The sequence below is a fragment of the Natrix helvetica genome (genome assembly GCF_964273705.1).
Source record: "Natrix helvetica genome assembly, chromosome: 11".
Classification (NCBI taxonomy): domain Eukaryota; kingdom Metazoa; phylum Chordata; class Lepidosauria; order Squamata; family Natricidae; genus Natrix; species Natrix helvetica.
Genome location: NC_138562.1, coordinates 7,322,170 through 7,337,172, shown reverse-complemented (window position 1 = coordinate 7,337,172; position 15,003 = coordinate 7,322,170). Strand labels below are relative to the sequence as shown.

The following is a 15,003-nucleotide window of genomic DNA, read 5'->3' as shown; positions in this document are numbered from 1 at the left end:
GTAAGTGTGCAAAAATGGTCACCTTTTTCAGTTTCTTGGTAACTTGGAACAGTCACTAAATGAACTGTTGTAAGTCGAGGACTACCTGTAGTATCTGCATCATTTGGAGGGGAAAATGCAGGTGGCAGGGATTTTAGAGACTGGGAAAGGAAGGCTTCAGGGTCACTGCCAACTCCGGTTTTTTGATTTCTTTCTTTTTTAAAATATTTTATTGTTTTAATTAAACAAAAACACACACAAAAACATTCTTCAATACATCTTCCAGAAAGCATGTTGATTGGTTACAAATAAATTTCATGCGTTACTACAATCATTCTTTATATTTCATTCATATTGAATTGTACATTTTAAATCAAAAATCTTTATCCCATCAATATACCCTCATTCTCATTTAACTATATTTGTTTAAACGTCCTTTTGTCTAGAATCATTTATATTTATAATAAATCTAGACAAAAATTTATTACTAGAATTTATAAGTACCCAGGAGAGATTACATCTTTATAACAAAATCTAAACAAAATAAATATTAGTAAAATTAGTAAATCTTTTCCCCAGGTCCCATATTATAGTTTATATCCAAATTGTTTTTACCAGTTAGAGTTATTATTTCATTATTATTGTCATGATGGGTTATCTGTTAACGAATAAACATTTTAAAAACAAAAGCATTCTATAAGCATCTACACGTTTGGTTTTTTTATTTCTTATTTGGAGAAACTTCTGGCAATCTACACAGTGCTACACAATTGTTGTGGTCCTCCAGTGGCCGGTAGAGGTGGCAGCAGATTCGGACAGTGAAGAGGTTGGGGAGGAACACTGTCCAAAAAAGTCTAAAAGTGGTGGCCATCCTTGAACTTGGAAGAACAGTGGAAGAGCTTCCCACTCACCCAGGAGGAAAAAGAAAAAGAGAAAGGATACTTACACTTCTCCCAGGCATTCCGGGAAATCCTGAGATGCCACCAGATCCCTTTTGTCCCAAAAGCCCAGGAGAACCAAACGTTCCTGGAAAACCTGTGTCTCCTGGCAATCCTTTCTCTCTAGCTGGGGATCCAGCTCTCCCTGGAAGGCCAGGCTGCCCCCAGACACCTGGGGCTCCTTTATCCCCTACGAAAAGGTAAAACAGTGATATAACAGGGTGTCTAATGCTTCTTGAGAATGAAGACTGGCAGGTGTCACCTTGTCCACCATCAGCCTGTTCTGAGACTAGTCATCATTCTAATGGAGAAGACGATATAATGATTAGAGTTTTCTGTGTCTAATGCTTCTTCAATAGTGCAGATTGGCAGATAGCAACAACAATAGTATGAGGGTTGCAACCGATGCCCTAATTAAATCATCAACCTTGAGCCACGCTTCAAAAGAAATCATTTTTTAAAATTAGGAGTAACATGTTTGCACGTATCCAAGGGAAGCCAGCTCTGACCCCATGTAATTTGCAGCCCAAGTATGACCCTGTTTCCCTCCCCCTCCCCTCAGGGTGTGCCATAAATCACATTCTCCAAAGGAGCACTTTCGTGGGCTCTAGAGATTACGCCCCTCTGGCTGTTGCTGGTAACCTGGGAGACAACCTTGAGAAAGATATGCGTGGAATGTGCTTCTGATTGTGGCTGCCATGCTGCTCCGTCAGTTTCCACCCCCCCCCCTTGCCTATGGCAACTCGAGAGCAGGCCAGGGATGCTTTGCGAGTTGACAATGCCAAACACATACCTCTTGGCCCTGGAAATCCTCTTTCTCCCACCAATCCAGGATCTCCTCTGTCCCCTTTGAATCTGAGGCCCAGACCTGGGGGTCTGAAAATGGGAGGTCCAGGAGGACCACGGACACCTCTGTCACCTGCACAAAAGAAGAAAGAAAGATGCTTGCTCTACCTACATTGATCCAGAGAGAACCAGACATTCCTGCTTAGAGGTAGCTAGATCCGCAGTCCAAATATAAGACCAAGGAATGTATAGTGGACTACAGAAGGAATAGATCAGACATCCAGCCCTTGCTTATCAATGGAGACCAAGTGGAGCAAGTGGCCAGTTTTAAGTTTCTGGCTGTTATCATAAAAGAGGACCTGAACTGGGATGCTCACATTGCAGCCCTGGTCAAAAGGGCCCAGCAGGGATTATACGACCTGAATCTTCTCAGGAGCCTGTCCCCAGTGTGCGCATGCACAGAGTTGCCAGACAAAGGGAACAGCTAAAGAACAAGGGTCAACTTGGGAGGAAGGCCACAGGTGGACGATGAATGGCCTCTCCCAGAAGAACTAAAAGGGGGGCGAAAGGGGAGTGGAGTTTGCAGGAGACCATTAGTTCGCTTCATTGGTTCGTGACTCTCTGAGACTGCTTGCCAAGTTTTGCAGATATCGGCCTGTCGGCTCTCCAAGCCAGATAAGGTCTGTGACTGTAAATCCTCCCTTGAAAGACTTTGCTGGATGTGAATGAGAAGAATTCACAGTAAATTAATAAAAGGGTCTTGGGAAGCCTCGGTCAGAATAGTAGTAGTGGGTTGTGGCCTGGGGGTTGAAGACCCTTGCACTAGGTTATAAATTGAGAGCAAGCCTCACTCCTTATTAGCACTGATGATGTTCCGTGGTTGGGTAAGGAAACGTCTGCAAGAAAACAACCAAGCTCAGAAAACACCAAGGACCCCTCATGTCAACCCTTAGCTACAAATATTCTCCTTTATTGGTACATAGCAACCAGGACATTGTGGCTAAAACCTCACCGTTTTTGAGGAGGCTTGTGAAATAGGAGTTTGTATCTTAACATGTATTTTGGAAGGCAATTCTGAACGGTGGGCAAAAGAAATGAAGCTCCAGTTTCATCAGAAAGCAAAGAAAGGAGACACACGAAACCTTTCGGCTGGGTTGGTCATATGCTGTGCTTCGTGCAAAATTTCTGGACTCACCTTTGAGGCCGGTTGAGCCAGAAAATCCAGGGTTTCCATTTCTTCCTGGTGCACCCGAAGTTCCTTTCAGGCCATCCACGCCAGGGACCCCAGTTGGCCCTGGCATCCCAGGAAAACCAGTCATGCCCACCGAGCCCTTTTCACCTAGTTTGGAACAATCAAGCATTATTCCATGCAGAGTACACTGAATGTTTTGGGAAAGAAAGGTTAAGGTTAAGGTAAAGGTTCCCCTCGCACATATGCACTAGTCGTTCCTGCCTCTAGGGGGTGGTGCTCATCTCAATTTCTAAGCTGAAAAGCCAGCGTTGTCCAAAGATGTCTCCATGGTCATGTGGCCGACATGACTCAATGCAGAAGGTGCACAGAACACTGTTACCTTCCCACCAAAGGTGGTCCCTTTACATTCTTAGGGCCCCAACAGGTGGTCCCTTTACATTCCTGTTGGGGCCCTAAGGAGCCCGGGTGGGCAGGCGAGGCGTGGTGAGTAGAGGCTGGAAAGGCGCCCCTTGAAGTGAGTGAGTTGGCCACGCCCATCCAGTCACATGACCACCTTGCCACGCCCACCCAGCCGGTCATTAGGCAGATCGCATTAGTGGCCCGCGGGATTGAAAACTAAGCATTTAGTGGTCCCTGAGGTCCCAAAAGTTGGTGACCCCTACTTCAGAGCACACCTGGAAGTTCCAACACAGATCAAAGGCAACAATTCTCATGTAAGCCCAGAATTATCAATTCCAAAAGAATTACGGTACCTTTTGAGCCTGGGAAACCTGAAGATCCATCTGGGCCCCAGAGGCCTGGCGGTCCAGGCAATCCACGTTCTCCAGGCTGTCCTGGCAGGCCATTAAGACCTGGAAACCCTTTCATGCCGGCGGGACCTGGTGACCCAGCATCTCCTCTTGGTCCTTTGGTTCCGGGAAGTCCTGAATGGTTCAAAACCCAAACCGTCACCACGACGTTCTTCCAAAGATGACATTTCTACCATCTCTCAAGAGGTTAACACTAAAGCATTTCATTTGTATACAGCTAACTGAACTGCGGCCAAATATATATATGTCTATCATGCAGCCTTTCTAAAGCACACAAGGTTAGAAATGTAAAAAAAAAAAAAGGATTAGTTGCCTAATGATTAAAAGCTCTAGGAAAGCTACTGCCTACGTACCAACGGACAACTGCCAACAGTGAAACCCCTTATGGTTGGGATAATTTAGGCATTTATCACAGTGGTGAAATTCAATTTTTTTTTACTACCGGTTCTGTGCGCGTGGCTTGGTGGACGTGGTGTGGCTTGGTGGGCGTGGCAGGTGAAGGATACTGCAAAATCTCCATTCCCACCCCATTCTGGGACCAGCCAGAGATGGTACTTGCTGGTTCTCCGAACTACTCAAAATTTCTGCTGCTGGTTCTCCGAACTACTCAAAATTTACGCTACTGGTTCTCCAGAACCTGTGAGAACTTGCTGGATTTCACCCCTGGTTTATCAGTTACCATTTGGGAAATACGCGACTCATGAAGTCTACCAATGGGGACCGGAAAGGTCTTGGCGTATCACATTCCCCTGGCTATTGTCATTCTAAATCACACCAAAACGTTTACCCCACAGTCTTTGCTTTTCCTTCATTCTATACTCTACAACAGTTGCAATGTATGGCTGTGAAGTTTGGACCATAAGAAAGGCTGAGTGCCAAAGAATGGAGGCCTTTGAACTCTGGTGCTGGTGAAGACTCCTGTGAGTCCCCTGGGCTGCAAGGAGATCCAACCGGTCAGTCCTAGAGGAGATCAACCCTGACTGCTCTTTAGAAGGCCAGATCCTGAAGAGGAAACTCAAATATTTTGGCCACTTTATGAGAAGGAAGGACTCACTGGAGAAGAGCCTCATGCTGGGAACGATTGAGGGCAAAAAAAGAAGGGGATGACAGAGTGTGAGGTGGCTGGCTGGAGTCATGAAGTAGTAAGCGTGAGCTTAAATGGACTCCGGAGGATGGTAGAGGAGAGGAAGGCCTGGAGGAATATTGTCCATAGGATCGTGATGGGTCGGACACAACTTCATAACTAACAACAATAAGATGAGAGGTTTCCAACCTTGGCAACTTTAAGACTTGTAGACTTCAACTCTCAGAGTTCCTCAGGCAGAAAAGCTTGGGGTTGATGGCCACAAGCCTTAAAGTTGCCCAATTTGAAGACCCCTGCTCTAGACAGTGGGTTGGACTGGATTCCAGTGGAGAAAACCTATTAATGTTAAAGGGAAATAGTCACTTGTACATGGATGAAATCACAAATTGTGCTTGACTCGAGGAAGTCACACTAGCGGCAGCATTAAACTGGGTGTATCTGATCTTGACAAAGCTAAGCAGAATTGGATTTGGTTACCGCTTGGACGGGACCCCAATGGATTAGGGCTAGAGTCTGGACTGCACAATTGTACATCTTCCAGGAGAAAGCTTTGGCAATTCACACCAATGCTGTTGCCAGTAAAATTACCATCAGTATATCTATCCAGTCCCCCGAAGTCACGCTCAATTTGACCTAGCCTTTACTTTTTAAAATTAAATTTAAAAGCTGAAGCATGACTGAGGCAGAATCTGAACAATGATCTACAAAACTGTGCTGACAATGCTAGAAATAACTTTATAAACCAGCCCAACAGGATGGACTTTAGCTTCTGAATTCAACAGGCTGAGTCTTAAAGTCAAGATCCATGATGGCAAACCTATGGCAACCGTGCATGTATGAATGCCTCGCACCGGCCAGCTGAATTCAGATCTCTGCCGCGCATGTGGGAGATGTAAGCACATGCATGGGGGAGGTGGCACACATGTGCGGGGTCACTCACGCATGCGCAGAGAGTGGGGGGAGTGCAGGGGGAGCAGTGTTCCCCCTCACCGTTTTTGGTTTCAAGAGGCTTCAGAAAGGCCTGCTAGGGTCGCACGCATTTGCAGCGGGGGGCATGGGGAACGTGCTGGGGGTCGTGCGCACATGCGCAGGGGGGCGGAGTATATTGCATTATGGGTGTGGGCCTGCAAGGAGAAAAAGGTTAGCCATCACTGGTCCAGATGATTTTGTTTTTGACAAGCAGCAACAAAAAAGTGTAACGCTAGGAGACTAAAGAAACCTAACCATTTGTGCAATGTTGATTAAAACATCCCTTAAAACAGCTTTCCCAAACCTTTCTGGCTTTGTGGACTGGGGGAGCTGGGAGGAAGAGAGGAGATGGTTCCATGCGCGCAATTGCCCACAACTTCCATGGCCCGGTGGTGAAGAAGCTGTGGCCTGGTAGTGGGCTGTGGCCAGTGGTGGGATTCAAATAATTTAACAACTAGTTCTCTGCCCTAATGACGAGCTGGGTAGGCGAGGCTCGGTAGTCATGTGACTGTGTGGTCATGGCCAACTCAACGTCACTCACATTGATGGGCGCCTTGCCTTAGCTGTCACAATGTAATGAGGGTTAAGAAACAACACCGGAATGTTTCCTTCCTGCCTTCCTTACAGGATTAGCTCTGTAAAGTAGAAAGAAACAAAAGGAGATTTCTTCCAACCACCGGTTCTCTGAACTGCTTAGAAAATTGACAACTGGTTCTCCCAAATAGGTGTGAACCGGCTGAATCCCACCACTGGCTGTGGCCCAGGGGTTGGGGACCCCTGACTTAAAAACCACAGGTTCCTTTTCAGGAAAAATATAAAATGTCTGCAGATGGGGGGGAAAAACCAACGATCTAAAATTCAGTGGAAGTCTATGTTGGCTGATTGTTTCTTTGCAACTGAGTTGGCGTTGACTCTTAGTATTCAGACAAATGGACCTTCTCCAGATTTAGTGGCCACACAGAGAGACCTTCTCGAGCGGTGAAATTCAATTTTTTTTACTACTGGTTCTGTGGCTGTAGCTTGATGGGTGTGGTGTGGCTTGGTGGGCGTGGCAGGGGAAGGATATTGCAAAATCTCCATTCCCTCCCCTCTCCAGGGGAAGGACACTGCAAAATCTCCATTCCCTCCCCACTCCAGAGGAAGGATACTATAAAATCCCCAATCCCACCCTACTCCAGGGGAAAGATACTGCAAAATCTCCATTCCCACCCCACTCCAGGGGAAAGATTCTGCAAAATCTCCATTCCCTCCTCACTCCAGGGGAAGGATACTGCAAAATCTCCATTCCCTCCCCACTCCAGAGGAAGGATACTATAAAATCCCCAATCCCACCCTACTCCAGGGGAAAGATACTGCAAAATCTCCATTCCCACCCCACTCCAGGGGAAAGATTCTGCAAAATCTCCATTCCCTCCTCACTCCAGGGGAAGGATACTGCAAAATCTCCATTCCCTCCCCACTGCAGGGGAAGGATACTGCACAATCTCCATTCCCACCCCACTCCAGGGGAAGGATACTGCAAAATCTCCATTCCCACCCTACTCCAGGGGAAGGATACTGCAAAATCCCCATTCCCTCCCCACTCTGGGGCCAGCCAGAGGTGGCATTTGCCGGTTCTCCGAACTACTCAAAATTTCTACTACCGTTTTTCCAGAACCTGTCAGAACCTGCTGGATTTCACCCCGACCTTCTCCAGGATGAGAAGCCCATGTGCAGGAGCCCTACATAGAAATCTCTTTCCGAAAAGATGAAGGCCACAATTCTTGGCGGGATTGAAATAAGGGGTATCACAGTCAGCGCATATTTTGTAGCAAAAATAGGCTAGGCAGCTGTTAGTCCGAGAGTTTTTACGCTACGAAGCATTTGCTCTCACCTTGGCAGCCTATGTGGAGAACCCCCAAAACCAAAACAGTGTGACATCAGAAATGGAGAGATGATGGCAAATGGAAGAGAAACATGGTGAGGAAAAACAGACAAAAACATGTGAACCAGGAAAAAAAAAAAGCAACAAGGCCGAGAATGAAGTTAATGACTTGGAAAATGACTGAGCTCTTGTCTTGATGGAGATTCTCAGTCATCCAGGTCATGGTTGTCCCAAAGGTGATTTTTTTTCCCTCGAAGAAAATTGGACTTTGTTTATGCTTGAAGACATTTTGCTTCTCATCCAAGAAGCTTCTTCAGAACTGGAGAAGCTTGGATGAGAAGCGAAATGTCTCGAAGGAAAAATAAAGAAATTCCAAGTTGCCTTTTGAAAAAATACTTTTGGGACAACCAAACTCTTTCTCAACACAGCTTAGATCAGAGGTCTTCAAACTTGGCAACTTTAAGACTTCAAGTCCACAACTCTTAAAGTTGCCAAGTTTGGGGACCCCTGGCTTAGATCAAATGCATGAATGGGGTTCCCTGGGTTTAGGTGGATGGAGACAGCAGACAAAAGTGTGAAAATTGGGCTGCAGCTGCTGGTGGTAGAAACATTTGAGTAAGGGGAAAGATTGTCCCAAAGGAGCTTTTTCAAGAGGCAACTGGACTTCCTTGTTTTTCTTTGGAGACGTTTGGCTTCTCATCCAAGAAGCTTCTTCAGCTCTGACTGGAGGGTGGGGAATGGAAAGATTTATGTTCCTTGCAGACAGCTGGTCATTTGCACTCGTTTAGAGAGTCGTTGAGGCCACCATCCAGTCAGAGATGAAGAAGCGACAGGTCTTCAAAGAAAAACCAGAAAGTCCAGTTGCCTCTTGGAAAAAGCATCTTTGGGATAACTGTGACCTGGAGGACTGAGAATCTCTATAGATGTTAAGGGAAATATAGTTTTCCTCCAGGATTTCCTTTGAATATTTTTATTTCCCTGGATTCTGTTTTCTTTCCATGTCATCCCAGGACTTCATGTTTTTATTTCAAGGAACTGTTTCTGCTGCAGCATCAAGGCCAAAGAAGACCACTTTCCACCACCTTAATTGGCAGCTCAGTTATCCAGGATGTGGATGAAAGATGGATTCTCCTTTTGGTGAAGGATCCATGCATGATCAAGTGGAAGGATCACTATGGCACCAGAGGTGGGTTCCTACTGGTTTGGCCCAGTTTGGCCAAACCGGTAGTGGTATGCCAGCCTAGGTCACAGAACCGGCAGTGACCCAGGCTGGCCACGCCCATGAACTGGTTTCCTGGTCGCTGCCATGTTTTTTTGGTGTTCTGTGCATGTGCAGAACAATTTCTATTGAACTGTGCATGCACATGCAGCATGCATCCAGCCCCTGTGTGCACACAAGTGAACCAGCAGTAATGCCGGCTAGAACCCACGCCTGTATGGCATGCAGAGCCATCTCTCTGGGCACACCAGCCATCGGCCATTGCTCTTCTGGGTTCCAGCATCAGTCAGCTGGTCTTCGCGAATATTGGAGCACCAGAAGCTGAGCTTCGTGCCAAAAAGGTTCACCAACACTGGTACCCTGTTTCCCTGAAAATAAGCCCTCCCCAGATAATAAGCCCAATCGGGCTTTTGAGCACATGTGCTAAAATAAGCCCTCCCCCAAAAATAAGCCCTCCCTGAAAATATTGCCACACAGCGGCAGCCACGTGGTGACCACGCTCGCCGTCTCCTGCACCTCAAAAATAATAAGACCTCCCCGAAAATATGGCCAAGTGCTTCTTTCGGGGGATCAAAAGAAATAAGACCCTGTCTTATTTTTGGGAAAGCATGGTATAGACTGTATAATGCAAGCAGAAGTAAACCAATTCCTGGCACCTTCATTAAGAGCATCTGGATGTTTATTGAAGGCCAATTATTGAGATTATTGAAGGGCACTTTATCAAATCAGAAAGGGAAACTGAGGACAGCCCAGCAGTTACAATGCCTAAGTTGATTTAAATTTAGACCGATGTAGGGATTTGCAAGGTAATTTCTGTTCCAGAACAACAATGGTTGGGAATTATACTGGGCATAGAGCTAAGCACTGTACTTGAACTGTTTTCATTCTTGTTTGACAATAAAATGATTTATTGTGGCGTCACTTATTAAACTCCAAGCAGTTTCATCAACAGGGACTTGTGGCTATTGCAACTGCAACACACCCAAGAGGCTGTTGAGAAATTAAGAAAACCAGTTTTCTGGTTGCCTATAGAGATTCTCGGTCCTCCAGGTCAGGGTTGTCCCAAAGGTGCTTTTTCAAAAGGCAACTGGGCTTTCTTTGTTCTTGAAGATTTCGCTTCTCATCCAAGAAGCTTCTTCAGTTCCTTCTTCAGAGCTGAAGAAGCTTCTTGGATGAGAAGCGAAGCATTTTCAAGGAGAAAAAAAATAGGTCCAGTTGCAAAAAAGCACCTTTGGGGCGTGTTTCTGGTTGCTCAGGAAGATCGCAGGATGGCACTGGACAATATGAATGAGAAATAAATGGATGGGGTGCAAATCTTCCATGGTACGGTGATTTCCTGAAATTAATCAATGAATATGGATCATGAAAGTTAGTTGTGAATGATCATGAAATGAAAAGGCTCGTTTTAGACAATTCTATAATCTTCAGTTAAATGGTTGGAACAGTGACCTATCCATCTGAGGCAGACCAGACAGTACCGTATTTTTCAGAGTATAAGACGCAGCGGAGTATAAGACGCACCAAATTTTTGAAGAGGCAAATTAAAAAAAAAAGTTTTTTCACTCTGCAGACCTCGTGGAAACGGCTCTTTTTTAAAAAAAGGGGGGGCATGAATAGCAGTTAGGCTTGTAGAGTGTTCCTGGGGGGGTGCCCCCCCAAAAACGAGCAAGAAATGGCTGTTTTTCGCAAAAGCAAGCCCATTTTCTATCAAAAAAAGGCCATGCATAGCCTTTAGGAGGCTTGTAGAATGCTCCTGGGAGCTGGGTGGGGGCAAAATTGAGCAAAACCTGGCCTGTTTTTCACTCATTTCTGCCCTCCCCAGCCCCCAGGAGTACTCTGGAAGCCTCCTAAAGGCTATGCAGGTCCATTTTGCTGAAGGGGGTGGGGTTTCGGGAGGCCAAAAATGCTGTATTCAGTGTATAAGACGCACCCAGATTTTCAGCCCGTTGTCTGAGGGAAAAAGGTGCCTCTTATATTCCAAAAAATATGGTATTTTAAAATATTTTTTTAACCCTGCCTTTATTATTATTTTTAATTATAAATAACTCAAGACTGCAAACATATTCTAACATTCCTTCTTCCTCCTACTTTTCTCTGTCAGGTTGATTTGACTGAGAGAGTCTAAATGTTGCCCGGAATCATTCTTGGACATTAATGTAATCCTTTGCAATGCGCCAGCCCTCCCCCCGGCCTTCTTTTCAGTGAAACTATACAGGTAGTCCTTGTTTAATGACTGGTTGCTTAGTGACCGTTCAAAAATTACAATGGGCTCTTTAAAAAGGTACGTATGACTTGTCTTTGAAGTTCTGACGAGCATCGGCTTTCTTCTCTCGTCTCATCTCCAGATTTATGGAATCTCCTGAATAAGTTTAAAAGCCTGAACACCTGAAATATGCTATCAAGCTCAAGGATATGCCACAAATGGGCCACCTGCAGGAAAGCCCTGTGGAGGGGATGTCTGAAGGCCACACACCTTCATCTAGGGTGAAACAATCCATACCTTGTGATCCCGGAAGGCCGATGGTTCCCACAGGACCTGGTTTTCCTTCGATGCCAAACGGACCTCCTGGTCCTGGTGGTCCTTGCAGTCCATCGAAGCCTGGAAGACCCGGCTCCCCACGTCCCCCTTTTCTACCTGACAGGCCGGGCTTTCCATCCGAACCTGAAAGACAGAAAAGATCTAACTCCCATCCTTTCCCTCTTACATGGGTGCTCAACACAACAGAATAGGAATAGGATTGGAATGGAATAGAATTACAGAATGGAACGGAACGGAATGGAATGGAATAGAATAAGGAATTAGAATAGAATAGAGAATGAAATGAGAATAGAATAGAATGGAGAAAAGAAGAAAATTACAGAATGGAATAGAATAGAATAGAATAAGAAATTAGAATAGAATAGAGAATGAAATGAGAATAGAATTACAGAATGGAATGGAATAGAAATAGAATAGAATAGGAAAGAATAGAATAGAATAGGAAATAGAATAGAATAGGAAATAGAATAGAATAGGAAATAGAATAGAATAGGAAATAGAACAGAATAGAATAGAATGGGGAATAGAATAGAATAGAGTAGAATAGGGTAGCCGGCATTGACTAAATGACAAAGGAGCACGGAATGCTGTTACCTTCCCACCAAAGATGGTCCCTATTTTTCTACTTGCATTTTTTACATGCTTTCGAACTGCTAGGTTGGCAGAAGCTGGGACAAGTAACTCACTCCGTTACACGGCACTAGGGACTCGAACCACCGAACTGCTGACCTTTCTGATCACCAAGCTCAGCATCTTAGCCACTGAGCCACGGCGTCCCTTAACCATTTAGCCCATTTAAATCTCTCTATCTTTCCCCTTTGAACTCAAAAACCCTTTGAACCCAAACTCCCATACATGGTAGAGTTTCCCATCCAAAAAAGGAACCATGGGCAGACCTGGTTGAATTTCAGTAACTTTTCAGGTGGTGCTTTAAAACCAAAGAAAGATGCTTAGAACTCACCTGTTGTTCCAGGAAAGCCAAAATCTCCAGGAAAGCCATTATCTCCTGGTAAGCCAGGCAAGCCAGGTTCTCCTCGGGACCCTGGTTCAGCTCCAAACACGTCACCAGGCGATCCATTTGGGCCAACCAAACCAGGACAGCCTTCTGGACCAGGCAGCCCATCCCCCCCATCAACTCCTTGTCGTCCTTTTGAACCGGGATCTCCACGAGGGCCAGGAAACCCTTTCAAGAAATGAAGGCATAGATTAATTCTAAAGCAACAGAGAAGAGTTGCTTTAGGGGGACGAAGGTGTCTGAGAAAAGCAGGCAGAGCCTGGAGGTGGAGACAAGAAAGGAACCAGGTCCCATTCATTCTGGTCTAGTATCAATTTAGTGCTGACCATCAGTTGACTAGATTCTTTTTATTTTTATTATAAATACTTATACGCATTGACAAAAACATACACAACACTTACAAATAACATTGGAACCACACGTTCCTTCTTACAGCAGATATATATCGGTGCATCTTTACAAACACTATTTCCCTCTCAATACATTCCAATTTTACACTTATAGCCCTATTATTTCTTACTCTTTTGCTTATCAGTCTATGTTTGGTTCTTTGTATCAGACAGTCTTTGTTACTCTTCTACTACTATATAACTTTTCCTTCTTTTGTAAATCCTACTTTTCCTACATTCTTATCACTTCCTACCTCTTCTATAATACAAATTACATTTCCGAAATTCTTATTTCCTGTTTATTTAATTTTCCCCAAATTAAATAGTACTCTGTTTCCTCCTTTCCTTGAATTTCCTTGGTCAATTTATCCATCTCTGCGCATTCTAAGATCTTCCATATTATCTCATCTTCATTCGTTATTGTGTTGTTCTTCCATTTCTATGCATATGCCATTCTGACCTCTGTAGTAATATGTAGCATTAGGTATAGGATTAGGTCTCTTTATTGTATTTTGTTGTGGTTAAACCTAATAAAAATGTCTCCAGTTTCCAATCTATGTGATTTGTTGACTAGATTCTTGTGTATAGGCATGAGCAACAAACCAGCTTAGCTGGAATTTGTCAGAATATTCATGACTGGCAGAGACATGGTAACAAGGTCAGCCAATGAATAGACACAGCAACTAAGTCAGCCAATGAGGACTGTTTAGAAACTGAAACAGTATTTGCTGGAGACAGCTAGGCGCCTGGGCACCGTGTCTATAGTTCTGAGTTGGTGCTGAGGAACGAAACTAGTCTGGAGTTGTCTGCTGATCTGAACTGAAAAGAAACTCATTCTCTGCGTAGCCGGCCTGTGTTTGAACCTGCTTACAATCTCTCCTCTCTACCACGTTGGAAGAATCTGCTGTTGGTGTTGTACATTTATTCATATGTTATTATGTACATAAAGAAGTTAATGGATCCTGCTGAATCCGTTATCTGTGTGTGCTTTCTGGATGCGATTTCTACAGCAAACTGACAGAATTTAAGACATAATCCTGATTCTTTGCACCTGACAACATTTGCAGCAACAGTTGATGTGTCTCATCATCTGCTCATAAAATTATAAGCCTGATCCAAGTGGATCCAGGGTGGTTATGATTTCTAGCAAAACCTGGACTGCATAAACTGCAAAAATAGACTGCGAAATTCTTTGCGTGTTGAACCGGCATTAATGCCAACAGCAACCCACCCCTGCTCCGGAGCCTGGGGAGGGCAAAAACGCACCCACCCACCCACTGCCGTTGTGCAGGAGGCCGAGTAGGCCATGCCCACTAACGGGGCAGAGAACTGGTCGCTAAAAATTTTCAATCCCACACCTGAATGGTACTAAATGAACTGTTGTAAATTGAGGACCATCTGTAGTTAATTTTTTTAAAGTGCAGTTATTTCAACTGATTCCTGGTGATTTCGTGGGTACATCGATCGAAGAGTTTTGGCAATATGACGAAGAGTGGCCAATGACTTCTGGAATTTTGCCTCTTTTCTGGTCCTTACCTGGCATTCCTGGGAATCGAGCCACCCCAGGTATGCCCGGTTCTCCTTTTAAGCCATTGAAACCTGGCTGCCCTGGAAAACCAGGAAATCCTTTGCTACCCTTGGAACCTTGGAGAGAGAGGAGAAAATCAGTTGGGTAAGAAACAAAGATGTCTCTTTCTTAGCCTCCTAGAAAAACTGTAACAACCCCGCGACTCCCCTCAACGCATTTTGCATTGAAGCACTCCAACGAATAGAGTCCATTTAGCTGGGATTTTTTTTTAATTAAAAAAGTTTTTATTTATTTTTTTAAATATAAACATTCCATCTTTCCTTAAACCAGTGTTTCTCAACCTTGGCAACTTCAACTTCATCTCTCAGAATCCCCCAGCCAATTCTGGGAGTTGAAGTCCATAGGACTTAAAGTTGCCAAGGTTGAGAAACACTGCCTTAAACAGTGTGTCGCCTGGGTACAAATATCTCTGTGCAATAACCATCAAAATTTACAACCTCATTTACTATGTTGGTATTAATTCTCTAATCTTGGAATTATAGTATGTTAAGAACAGTTGAACACCTATTCATTTTTCCCTCTGAATGTATCTTCTAATAAAAAATACAATAATAACACGAAGCATAATAATCCTCCTCCTCCTCCTAATACTAACAATTATTATATTCTTCATATCTCTACCTTAACATATG

The 15,003-nt window shown here is 44.5% G+C and overlaps 2 protein-coding genes across 3 annotated transcripts in view; one reads left to right on the top strand and one right to left on the bottom strand.

The window, feature by feature from the left end:
* Window positions 1-15,003, bottom strand: part of COL4A6 (collagen type IV alpha 6 chain) — a 203,971-nt gene that overhangs the window by 22,561 nt on the left and 166,407 nt on the right. For both annotated transcript variants that reach the window (XM_081963965.1, XM_081963966.1), the window contains 7 exons: window positions 14,320-14,427; window positions 12,341-12,562; window positions 11,341-11,502; window positions 3,648-3,818; window positions 2,899-3,042; window positions 1,711-1,836; window positions 926-1,107 (listed from right to left, as the gene is read on the bottom strand). In XM_081963965.1, coding sequence (XP_081820091.1) covers window positions 926-1,107; window positions 1,711-1,836; window positions 2,899-3,042; window positions 3,648-3,818; window positions 11,341-11,502; window positions 12,341-12,562; window positions 14,320-14,427 — 1,115 coding nt within the window. The remainder of the gene's footprint in view (window positions 1-925; window positions 1,108-1,710; window positions 1,837-2,898; window positions 3,043-3,647; window positions 3,819-11,340; window positions 11,503-12,340; window positions 12,563-14,319; window positions 14,428-15,003) is intronic.
* RAB39B (RAB39B, member RAS oncogene family) overlaps window positions 1-15,003 on the top strand; it is a 404,112-nt gene that overhangs the window by 314,530 nt on the left and 74,579 nt on the right. The gene's annotated exons all lie outside the window — the stretch shown is intronic.